This window comes from Hemisphaericaspora subhashii, assembly GCF_019202705.1.
Source record: "Hemisphaericaspora subhashii strain CBS 10753 chromosome Unknown scaffold30, whole genome shotgun sequence".
Lineage (NCBI taxonomy): Eukaryota > Fungi > Ascomycota > Pichiomycetes > Serinales > Debaryomycetaceae > Hemisphaericaspora > Hemisphaericaspora subhashii.
The window spans coordinates 106,361-119,148 of record NW_026057382.1 but is presented as its reverse complement, the minus strand read 5'-3'; the positions used below and the strand labels follow the sequence as shown (position 1 = coordinate 119,148).

At 33.8% G+C, this 12,788-nt stretch overlaps 5 protein-coding genes across 5 annotated transcripts; 3 read left to right on the top strand and 2 right to left on the bottom strand. All coding sequences in view use genetic code 12, as the record gives it.

Annotated features, from left to right (window-relative positions):
* Window positions 1-400: 400 nt before the first annotated feature.
* Window positions 401-871, top strand: PEX22 (Pex22p; the record flags this gene model as incomplete). The annotated part of the gene is made up of 1 exon (XM_049409075.1): window positions 401-871. The coding sequence occupies one exon, from the start codon at window positions 401-403 to the stop codon at window positions 869-871; it is 471 nt and encodes a 156-aa protein (XP_049261706.1).
* Window positions 872-2,319: 1,448 nt separating this feature from the next.
* Window positions 2,320-3,132, bottom strand: FRP3 (putative ammonium permease; the record flags this gene model as incomplete). Its single annotated transcript, XM_049409074.1, has 1 exon — window positions 2,320-3,132. One exon carries the CDS (start codon window positions 3,130-3,132, stop codon window positions 2,320-2,322), a length of 813 nt encoding a protein of 270 aa, XP_049261705.1.
* A 4,690-nt stretch (window positions 3,133-7,822) lies between these two features.
* On the top strand, window positions 7,823-9,673 carry DBF2 (serine/threonine-protein kinase; the record flags this gene model as incomplete). Its single annotated transcript, XM_049409073.1, has 1 exon — window positions 7,823-9,673. One exon carries the CDS (start codon window positions 7,823-7,825, stop codon window positions 9,671-9,673), a length of 1,851 nt encoding a protein of 616 aa, XP_049261704.1.
* A 121-nt stretch (window positions 9,674-9,794) lies between these two features.
* On the bottom strand, window positions 9,795-10,457 carry J8A68_005048 (exosome non-catalytic core subunit; the record flags this gene model as incomplete). Its single annotated transcript, XM_049409072.1, has 1 exon — window positions 9,795-10,457. One exon carries the CDS (start codon window positions 10,455-10,457, stop codon window positions 9,795-9,797), a length of 663 nt encoding a protein of 220 aa, XP_049261703.1.
* Window positions 10,458-10,618: 161 nt separating this feature from the next.
* Window positions 10,619-12,250, top strand: J8A68_005047 (U4/U6-U5 snRNP complex subunit; the record flags this gene model as incomplete). The annotated part of the gene is made up of 1 exon (XM_049409071.1): window positions 10,619-12,250. The coding sequence occupies one exon, from the start codon at window positions 10,619-10,621 to the stop codon at window positions 12,248-12,250; it is 1,632 nt and encodes a 543-aa protein (XP_049261702.1).
* Between the last annotated feature and the right edge of the window lie 538 nt (window positions 12,251-12,788).

Genomic DNA, 12,788 nt, shown 5'->3' with positions numbered 1-12,788 from the left:
ACTTATGGAGAACACAAGAAATAGGCCAGTACTAACGAAAGGCACGAAACTCACACTCCCTTCTTTCTCTTTCTCCAGTTTTTCTATTTGGATTTCCTAAGACTTCATTGTTGACACATCGATTAATCAATATATCAAACTTTCAGGTTATTCAGGAATATACACAAGACCCTCAAGTGTAATTTTTAAATATAGATCCCGTAATTTGAGGTTGAAATTCTACAACAGCCACTTTCTTAAAGACACTTTTACTCAAAGGCAGAGAACACGATCAGTTAAAACCAATAGTATATATACAATCAATCAAAGCATGAATATGGCAAGAAGGACACAAAGAAATCCGAAAATATGGATATCAGCAGTTGTAGCAACTTCTTAATACCGGCACCCCATATTTCATATGTGTAGTAATAAGGTCCCCGTTGTTGGTGAACAACAACAAGAAGAAGGAAGCCAAGAAGAGCAGTCTTCAATAAGAGATGAAGAGATTAAATATTTGATATCCAAACAATATTCCAATAAATCAATAGCAATAACATTATCATCAACTTTCTTATCCCTGAATATTCCTTTGAATGAAATATTAATTAATCTGGAAAATATGATATTTATAATTCCACCAAATTTAAGTGAAAAAGATTTAGATATTAATATACCACCAAATTTTAAATTATTAAAATGTTCAAATGTTCAAGGATATTTACAAATGTTAAAGAATTTAAAACCAGATTTATTATTTTTATGTAGTGATGATTTAGGTATAAATTTTATGAATTTAAATAAAGATTTAAGAATGTTTATTAAAACAATTATTAATGTTGATCAAAATAAGAATGATATCTATGATAAGATTAAAGTGATATTTGATTAGAAGATGGTGATTTACATAGTCTAGTAGAAGTTGATATTTTAATACACACATTATATACATTATTTGGGGCAATTCTATTTTACATAATTATAAAGAATTTGCGGATTTACATTATTTGTAACAAAGCTGAGCAATATCACAAAGGCGATTTCTCGGTGTTGAATGCCGAAATACTATGAACTTGGAACATGGCTTTCATCATGTGTCAAAAAATTCATTTGTGTCACAAACGCCTTTGTATGACATCGGCATAAATGTAGATGCGAATAGTTAAAACTTGTATGAGAGATCTGACTCTATGTTTTTGGTCTATGATATACCGATTTTATAAGTGCTTGGTATCTTACAGTGTTGTGTTGCGAAATTGGATTTTGGATTTCGGATTTCATATTTGTGTTATAATCTCATAATTTCGGTTTATAAGTCTGACAGCTACTTGCTGTTGAAAAATAGGGAATAATATTTCCCAAGGCTTATTAGCTCTCCCGTTGCAGTAACATGTAACGGATAGGTTGCTGTATTGGTCGTGTGCTTTCCGTACTAGGAAAAGTTTTCCAACGTTCTTTATTAGATGATCGTTGAGATCAACAGAATTTTTGATAAGCCTTTTTCTCACCAGGTTATATTCATACGTTTACTCGGAATAAACACACGTATTATCCACAACCCGATCTCGGATTATTACATGACATATCCCAAATACGTGTACGTTTGTAATCTTAATCAAGAACGCAGGAAGTGAAGGGTTCAATACGTAAGGAATACCAGGCGGGCAGCATATGTATATGGCCATATTCGTTAACTCATAAACTTATTGCATGTCATCACCAGACTAGCCTAGATTATTAACTCTTTAATGCAACGTAACAAAATTGGTTGCAACAGTTGCCTCTGTCAAATGTGGTAAAACCGTTGATCGGATTACCACAGACTGACATTTTGCATTTTTCGCAATTTGACGGAAGAACAATTTTAAGCGAGATTTCATCTTAACTCACCAGTTGAACCAGTCCCTGAATACGACTGGTAATACAACCACAACTTCTACAATCAGACAGACAGACAATTATTAAAAAAAAACCATTACTATTACTACTATAAAAATATAAAAAAATAAATAAATAAAAAAAAGGGGGGGGGGACAGATTAAACACATTAATTAAAATGTATTATAAATTGTAAGATAAAAAAAATTGTTTAGGGAGGGACCGGGAACCTTGTTCATAAAATGAATAAAAAAAAAACCTTTGTTGCAACATATAAAATGTTACGTTGCAGTGATCTTATTTTATCAATTTTAGTATTATCTTCAAGTATTACCAATCACCAGGATTAAATAGACTACTCTCATGCTTAGACCAAAATAAATAAAATAAACCACCATCATCATCATCTTCTCATATTAACACACATATCCTTTTTTAAAAATGAAAAAATCATTAATAAATTTACTTTGATCTATCTTGTAAATCTGGTAATGGAATAGCCTTAATATTGATATAACTGTTTTGTGGGTTGGCAATACCAGCGTAAGCATTGTACCAAGCCAAGAAAGCAGTAATCAAACCTAAAACACCACCAGCCTTCTTACATGGAACAGAATTCTTAAATTCAGAAATAGCCAAAAGTAAAAATGTAAGTTGTAAAAAGAAAAATACTCCGAAGAAAGCAACAGTAGATTTAACAGTCATCAACATCATGAAAAAGGTAAAGATAAACCAACCAACCAAGAAAATACCTAAAGCATATCTTAATTGTTCAGGTTCACCTTCATAAGCAGCCAAAATACCAAAGGATGGAACATTAATAGCAGCCCAAGCACCCCAGAAACCACCATAAGAACTTAAAGCGACACCACCAAAAGTGTTACCAACAGCAATTTCAAACATACCAGCTAATAATTGAGCAGCACCACCGTAGAAGAAAGCTAAACCAACAACAATGTTTGGAATAGTAACACCACGAGCTTCACAGTTAATTAATGATAAGACAAAAGTAGTTAAAGCAAAAGCAGATAAACCTAATGGAGCTGGGTTAGCAAAGTCATGTTTTGGTGGTGGAGCTAAACCTGGGTTTAAAGTACCACCAAAAGCTTCAACTAATTCAGAACGTAAATAACGTTCATTACCAAATTGAACATAATCACCATCAGTATGAACCTTGGTGACTGGGTGAGATGGGTCATGTGGTTGAGTAGCACCGTTATTTTCAATGATCAAAGTATGATCTTGTGGTTGTTGATTTTCTAAATCAGCAGACATTATTAATTAATTATTCTTTGAATTTAAAATTAGACAGACAAAAAAAAGGGATTTGTTAAAAGTAAAATATTAATATTATTATTAAAAAAAGATTTGATTTTCCTTTTTATGTTGAGGTTCGGTAAAGAAAAAAAGAAGAAATAAAAAAGTCATATTAAAACATAATTGTAGAATTTTAGGGAAATATGATGATGGTTTTATATTGCAACAACTTTTTTTTTTAAACTAAACATAAAAAAAAAGGATTTATTGCAAATGCAGACACAAAATGAAAAAAAGTTAAGAAACGACAACAACAATGCAATCAGACACAAAATTTTTCCCAAAAAAAAAAAGAATCAGGCTTTGAAAAAAATTTGGCATAGGAAAAGATTTATTTCTCCGTTAAAAAATAATTCATTAGGCTTTCTTTGAAAAAAAAGTGTCGGGGCATCAATTAGGTGCGGGGGAGTCCGCTCCAATCTCCTGTATATACAACAGATTTCTATTCTGTGGTCTTTTGTGCAACAGCATATTTGAGGGAGCTTAGAAACTGCAGGTCTAACAGACAACTGAAACTTTTTTCTCATCTGACTCTGACATCATGAGAGCTACATTAGTCAGTCATCAGCAGAGACTTGATAGCACGGCATTATTGAAATTTCCAATGTCTAATTCTCAGATCTCGCCTGATCCATCATCAATTCTCAGAAAATGTCTGGCAACTAACCATGATTCATTCTAACTAACGAGATTTATTTTTAATCCAAGTCATTTTGTTGGATGATTTTATTTTTTTCATCCAGACATTTTTTTTTTATTGAAGGCCCCACTTGAGATACTTTTTTTTTTCACAATTCCTTTTTTTCTTCTTCACAATAAAAATTTTATTTTTTTTGTTGTCTGGGAGCAGAAAAAAAACATCGTTTGAAAGGAGAATAATTTATTTTCTTGTTTTACGAGTCTTTGTAAGAAAGAAAAAAAAAACTCCGAAATAAATTTTATTAATTTATGCATGAATCCATGTTTTATGAAGAAACTTAAAAACATGTAATAGATTGTTATACACATCCCTTGGTCATTTATAAATAACCAGTCATTCTTCCAATAGATTCTTAACTTTAAATTCTATAACTACCCTGGAACACATCTCTCTCATAGTTCCGCAAAGGGGGGGCTTACTAACTAAACGATCTCTGGATTTGCAAAATCCGTTATTTTTCAATCTTTCAAAGATTCACCCTTGAAAGACAATCCAAAGATCCTGCATCTAGACTTTGGTGCGGAAATGAATGGGACAGTGAAAATGGAGAAGTCGGCTCTAAAAAGCAACTCCGAGACCGAAACAAGTCGTGTAAAGTTGTAAAAAACAAAATAAATTTATGAAGTGTATGAACCGATTCTTCCTTTGTTTGAGAATATTTTTATTGCGAGATTATTGTTTTCGAACTTATCACCTTTTTTGTGGGGAGACCAATCCTTAATAATAACGCCTGACAAATTTCTTTCAAAATGTTTTTAAATCCATTTTCCAACAGCCACCCCATGACAGCAAACACGTAACAGTAAAGTAAAGGGATATCTGAGATGGTTTGGATAGTCTGTCCTGTTAAGTGCGTCTGGGGTTTTTAAAGTATCATAAGGCTGAAATACACGAAGTTTGTTTACTCTTTTCCCTCAAAAGGACGTACAGTTACTTTTTCAGTATATTCACCAGACATTATAAGAGTTTTTGCAACGCAGGCCAGAAAACAAAACCAAAAAAAAAAAATCAAGAAAGAAAAAAGTGTCGGCAGACATTCACGACACTTTTTTATTATTTATTTTTTATATTTGACAGAGATTTCTCCACACAATTTTTTTTCTTATCGTTGTAGGTCCCTGATAGATTTCTTGGGTATTAAGGTTATACTTGCAAAAAAGTCCTACAATATCTCATAGGTCAAGACGGTCGCCAAGTGAGACGACCACCAGGACCAGTAATATCAGTAAGTTTTTAAATGTTGACGAGGGAATGGTTTGGAAAGAGATTCATCCCCAATCTTGCTGTTGAATTGTGAAAGGTTGAATCAAACAGAGCCCGCAATATCTGATGATTTATCGGACCCGATTTTCGAATTTAGGTTGACTTAAAAATATAGCCTAAATTACAACCCCACGAATTTTTTTTTTTTTTTACATAATAGGCGTGCGTTAAACTATGAAACTCTCCCCTTATCCTTTGTCTCTTTTCTTTTGCTTATCGAATTACACCCATTGTCTTATTGTAAATGAGAATTTTAAGCCCTTATTTTATGGTTGTTGCGGATATTCGAAAAGTTACACATTTTTCCTTCTTCCATCTTGTCACTTTGTTTGCAACAATTAACAAAGGCCCGTTACGGACACATGGGAATATCGAACCATAATCATATTGTCCAAATTCCTAAAAAGCCCTGACTATAATTGTGTCACTTACAGCCCCACTAAAACTTTGAATCATCGAAGACCCAAAGATGAAAAGTTCCTCATTGATCCCAGATTTATGGTTTTGCAATCATTTTTTCAAGAAAGGGTTGATTTATTTTCGCAATAATTCATGTTACTGTACATGTAGCAACTGTACAGATAAGAATTGGCCAATAGTTACACATGCATACGGTTTTCAGCCTTGCGTAACTTTGTTTACGATTTTATAGTTTTGGGGCAATTTTTTTTAAGAGCCAAGATTTTTACTCCAGAACTGCTGCGAGTTTAGGCGATACCGTGGGGAACTTATTCATATTCCGAGGAACCTTAATTCAAAAATAGAAACATAACTTTTGGAACCCACTTTTTTCAATGAGATGAAATGTTACGAGGAATTGTAAATTGATTTTTCAGTTCTTGTTTAACAATTCAAGATATCCCTTCACATTTCTTGTCAGAATTCAAAATTTTCATTAATTCCTTTTGGTGATTGCTAGAGATACTGGGCATCATGTACTATCAATAGTCGCCACGGTATTGTAGGACAGGAATCAAAAGTCGCGTTTTACAGAAGCATAAATGCTTAAAATGAACGCCCCATTTCAAATCAAAGTCCGTTCCCCACTATACAACTCCAACTAATGGATCGAAAGCACATTGTTGGAAAGATTGGGATCTCATTATCTAAATTCAACAATTTCATGTTGATAATCGAATTTTCGTTTGAATAGTTGTGGGGCTCAACGCAATTTGAACCGACCATCACAGCTTAAGAATTGCCTCGGAACGTCACAACTGTACGCGTTAACATCTTAGGATAGACTGTTGTGGTGAGTGACACGCTTTCGGGTAATCTACACCACAGTCCACACTACAATGCTCCATTCATAGAAATATTTTGCTTGTGTCAGGCATACCTGTAACACATATGTAATTCCATCTCATAACTCGTGAAACTGATGATAATAGTCAAGAACAAGAACTAAGAGACTTGTTCTAGAACCTTATTTCAACACTATCACGTAGTCGACATTTGAAAGATTCGGGAACGGTAGCACACCGGTTAGTGACTTGAGCTTTGGTGGACTTTATGATATCGTCTCAGGTCTTTTGTCCATATATTCGTCTCCAAAAAGAGTTTCTTCTAAAGAATCTGGCAAGTCACAACTAAGAAAATTTGTTATTGGTCTGTCGTAGGTACCGCAAATCATTATTCAGTTTCTAAATTTCATTCCTAAGGAACTTCTGAGTTCTCTGGTTAAGATTGTCCCCCATGAATGGATTAGATGATCAAATTGTGTGAATTCATATTCGCAGCTTAGGATCATAATAGACAATTTTCAAATATTTAAAGATGCGGATTGCTCCTTGAAATTGAGTTTTGGAATTATATTTTTATAACACATTGTTTAGAGAACTAACTTCCAATGAGCGACAGTTTTGCAGTTTCAAGATAGTCGTTCTACTGACAGCTCGTGGTCTTTTCAGATCAAAAGCAGATCCATTGAACTTTCTATAGAATCCTAAATAATATAGATATCTCGTGACTCTTTGGTCCTTACACTGTTTCACTGCGTTTGGGGTTGTCAAAATCTTGTTTCCCAACTACGACGTTCCTGTCTTGTTGGATTAATAGTCCCATACTTACTTCTCTAACAGCATGAGTACCACGAAATGAAGAATTTTTTTTTGCAACCCATCACGTGATTGGTATATTTCCCAAATAGGATGAAGCGTAAACAAACTCATTTTAGAAATAATCAAAACAAAATTTCATCTTTTTTAGATGATTTAATATCTTCTTCTCTTTCTGTCATAGTTTCATTTGATCTTCAGCTTTTAAATCCTTCTTCTTCTTGTTGTTGTTCTTCTGAAAAGTTCATCGTTATACATAGAGATTTTGGTTCATTTTGGAAACTTCAGCTAGATCCAAATTATAAGTATAAATATTGGTACAATTCCTATAAATTCCCAGATCAAACCTGTTTCTCATTTTGTGCTGCCAAATAAAAACTTTGAAAGGAGCGTCACAAACACACTAACAAAAACTCTTTGTCTGGAAGATCATTAACCTACAACCAACATATAAGCGCCCACCGTTTTATTATTGGAATCACTTTCACTACGAGTCCCGTGTCTAGAACAACTGACGATATAAAAGATGACTAGTTTCTTCACCAGATCACCCAAACACCAACACGTCATTCATGATGTGTCAGATATTTCTCACTCTATGGAAAATATTTCTATTTCAAGTAATAACATGATGGACATAGATACAAGCTATAGATCCCCCAACAGAACTCAATTCAATCAGTTCAATAAAGAGAATATTACACCTTTGAATTCACCTACTAAATCCATATTACAGGGGTCACCCGTCGGTACTGCTAATCCTGGTACTCCTTATAAGAGTGGAAGATTACAACAACCGTATACACCAACACCAGCTCCACCCGTTCCCGCTACACATATTCCACATACTCCTGCTACAATTCAAAAGCAGCAGCAACAACAACAACAGCAACAAGAAGAAGTGCAAAATATTCAAGCAATCCAAGAAAACATAAATCAATTGCAGCCTCCTCCAAGTCAAAGATTCAAATTATCACAAGATGAGTTTTATAAAAGAGCCAATAGTCCCAAAACAAAGAGATTGACATCAGTTGCCCAATTATATTTTTTGGATTATTATTGTGATATGTTTGATTATGTCATTAGTAGAAGGGAAAGAACGCGTTTAGTCGAGAATCGATTATTAACTGATCCTAGTTTCCAAAATGATCCCCAAAGACAACAATTAGAATGGAAGAATTACATCGGAAGAGAACGAGCATTATTGAGGAAAAGAAGATTAAAACCAAAACATAAAGATTTTGAAATGATTACACAAGTAGGACAAGGTGGTTATGGACAAGTCTTTTTGGCCAGAAAGAAAGATACTAGAGAGATATGTGCTCTTAAGATTTTAAACAAAAAGCTATTAGTGAAGTTAGATGAAACAAGACACGTCTTAACCGAAAGAGATATTTTGACAAACACTAGGAGTGATTGGCTTGTTAAGCTATTGTACGCTTTCCAAGATCCTGAGAAAGTATACCTTGCTATGGAGTTTGTACCGGGGGGTGATTTCAGAACTTTATTAAATAATACCGGATATTTACTACCACCACATGCAAGATTCTATATAAGTGAAATGTTTTGTGCCGTAAATTCTTTACATGAATTAGGATTTACTCATCGTGATTTAAAGCCAGAAAACTTCTTGATTGATTCTAAAGGTCATATCAAACTTACTGATTTTGGTTTGGCTGCAGGTACTGTTTCCAATGATAGAATTGAATCGATGAGATTAAAATTGAAAAATTTACAAGATTTAGATAATTATCAACTTCCTTCTCGTTTAATGCTTGAAAGACAGAAACTTTTTAAACAAAGTCAAGGACATCATAACTTGGCTAACTCCATTGTTGGATCTCCTGATTATATGGCTTTGGAAGTTTTGGAAGGTAAGAATTATGATTATACTATTGATTATTGGTCCTTGGGTTGTATGCTATTTGAAGCTTTATGTGGTTATCCTCCTTTCTCCGGGTCAAAGCAAGATGAAACTTATTATAATTTAAAGAATTGGAAGACCGCTTTAAGAAGACCTCAAGCCAAAGATGGTAGATATGTCTTTAGTGATCGTACTTGGTCATTAATGACTAAATTGATCGCGTCACCCTCAAATCGTATAAGAACCTTCAAACAGATTCAACAAACCAGTTATTTTAGTGATATTAAGGATTGGGAGAATTTACGTAATCGAACTCCCCCATTCACTCCACAATTGGATAATGAAGAAGATGCTGGTTATTTTGATGATTTTGAAGATGAAGAGATGATGATGAAATATAAGGATGTATTTGCCAGACAAGAACAAAATGAACAATTGTTAGAAAAAGCTGGATCTCAACGTAAGAAATTCCAACAGAATAATTTTATTGGATTTACATTTAAACATAAATCTAATCCAAATAATAAATTTGGAAGTGCTGAAGTTAATTTATTGAATATAGGAGGATCAAGCTATAGACTGGGAGGATTGGATCCATTGGCTACGTTGTATTAGTTGTATGTAATTTATGACATCTGAGTTTTTTTCTGCAGATGAGTTTGTTTTAAAGTTAGTTAGTTAATTAGTTCCTTTTAGTTTATATTATTACAAAGCTATTTAGATCCCTATTTCCTGTCTAATTCTTCCATATGTAATCCTTGTCTATCTTTTCCTTGATGAACTTACGTTGAAGTGTGTGTAATTCTTCAGCGACTGTTACTGATTTTGATATGAAGTTAAATAATTCTTCCTCTGTGAATTCTCCTTGACTTTCCAAGAGTAATACTTTATTAGCCTTTTCTTCGACTATATCAAAGCACACAACATGATGCGAATCACTAGTAGCCAACACATCTCCAGGAGGATTGTTAATCAAGTTTCCCAGATTATAACAAGATACAACCGATGCAAATGAGGAATTTAAAGCAATATCAGCGTCTATAAGTGCAAAATAACAACAATTTATAGCAGCACTTAATTCGTTACAAGTATATTCGGTAGGTTCATCAATAATCAAAAATTGTACAACAATTTGAATTAATTGACGAGGATATTTATAACGGATAATAATTGATTGTAATAATGATCTTAATTTATCTTCCAATAGTTTCTCTCTGGTAGTTGATAACCCAGTTGAAGGTCTAACTATGATTTCTAAACTTGCTTGATTGGGTAATTCTTGACGTTGTTTTGGTTCTATTGGACCACATACTGATACTATGACTTTGGAATTTCCTATTATTAATTCAGCTGAGCCGTCAGCGTTATCTAAGATTGATGTTTTCACTTGTAATGACATGTTTTGAAGTTATTTTTGGAAATAAGGAAAGAAAAGATGAAAATATTTTGAATTTTCCAAAACCTCATCTCGGTATTATTTTTTCTGGTTATATTAGAGGATTTGCTGCCACCAGTTTCATTTCACAGGTAGGATAAAAACAACAGGAATCAAATTAAGAAATGGAAGACTACGAGAAAGATCTATTGGCTGACTTTGAAAGCTCGGATGAAGAATTGAATGAAGAATTACAAGTTGACGAAGAAGAAGGGGAGCATGATGAAATACAGAATACAAACAAGACGCCACTATCATTTCAACAGAAATTAAATGACATAATTCTGGCAAATGCAATTGCTGATTCATTCCAAACTATACTAAGTACTCCAGATATTGAAAACGTCGAAGATTGGACTAAATTATCTCGAATTTATTCTTTGATTCCAGAGCTTCAACAAAAGATTGATCAATTTTCTAATGAACAAGAAAGTGATTATTTGGAATTATTATCTTCATTGGCAAATGAAAATGATCTGTCGGATGAGTATAAATTCATTCTCAGTGTGAATGAATTGTCAACAATTATAACCAATGAGATTAATGTCTTCTGTGCCTTAATTAAAATGCAATACAAGGTGGTATTTCCTGAGTTGGAAACTTTGATCATGAATCCTATTGATTATGTGAGATTGATTTTAACATTTAGGCAAGATTTGAAGAATATAAAATCATATGAACAGGATATGAAGAAAATAATTACAAATGAAAAAGTGCTAGTTGTTATAATGGCAGCATTGCAACAAATTGAAAGACAATTCGTTCTATCAGATTCAGATATGACTAACATTGTTTCATGTGGATTACTTGTATTAGAACTAGATGATATATTACGAAAGCTATCAGGCTTCATTGCTACTAAGTTATCCAAACTTGCACCCAATGTGTCAGCAATAGTAGGTCCAATAACAACATCACAATTGTTAATTGCAACTGGGTCCTTGAAGCAACTAGCTTTAACGCCGTCGTGTAATGTAGCATCCTTAGGTGTGAGAGACTTATCTTCAACGACAAAAGTAGCTTCCAGAACCATTGCACAAACTGGATATCTTTATCATTGTGATATTGTAAAGTACCTTCCTCCGGATATAGTAAGATCAGTTATGAGAATAATAAGTGGTAAAGTCATTCTTGCTGCCCGAATTGATTTATCCAAGTCAAGTCCAGATGGTGAGATTGGTGCAAAATATTTACAAGAAATACAAGAAAAGGTTGATAAATTATTGACACCACCTGACCAAGTACCTGACAAAGCATTACCAGTCCCAATAGAACAAAAATCAAAAAAGAGAGGTGGGAGGAGATTTAGAAAGATGAAAGAGAGATTCCAGATGTCTGAGTTACGTAAAGCTCAGAATAAATTGGAGTTTGGTAAAGAAGAAGATACAGTTATGGATAGCTTTGGTGAAGAAATTGGATTGGGTATGAGTAGAAGTGCTGGTGTTGGTATGGGAAGAATCGGTCAGATTAAAGTAAATACCAATACCAGTGCGCGAATGTCTAAGTCTATGATACATAGATTGCAGAAACAACAGGAGGATTCTAAACAATTTAATAAAGCAATGCTTGAAGATGAGTCTACTTTGGTCTTCTCCAAGCCCGCATCGTCAAGCAACACCACAAACCCGCAGCAGCAAAAGAATCCGATTGCGAAGAGTCGTTGGCTCACTGGTATCAACAAGCGAAAGCTTAATGAAGACAGTGTGAACGGAAATAGCACGAAGCAACCGCGCATTCAACAAAATTCTCAGCTATAGCAAATTCGTGGATCAATATCACAATTACGATTTACTCGTCTTTCCGAATAAAAAACCTATCCCACGCGAAATTCACTGCTCAGTAGTATATTGATGTACTACATTTATATGCTTAAATTCGAGGGTTTAATAGCCGTAACTAGAGCTTTGTTGCATAATTACTTATTCTTAAGTATCCACCATTTCATTATACAAGCGCACGTTACGTTCAACAAATTCAGTTGATTCAGTCAAATACTTCATATCATTTTGCCCGACTCGTTCAGCCCCAAGCCCTCGCACACGCATGAGATGAAAGAGACCATAATACACTGCTAGCATACGACTATTGTTTTTACTTTTCCTTTTTCAACAATTCTCGGGCATCTGCAGTCAGAATTCTGACCAAATAAAGTATATGTCTTGGAATAAATTGAAATAAACCGATTTCTTTATGACTCATTGAACCCACCCACCCCATGTTTATAGAAATAGATAAATTTTAGTTAATATTGCACGACCCTATAAAAACACTCATAAACAGCGCGAAAAGAAAATT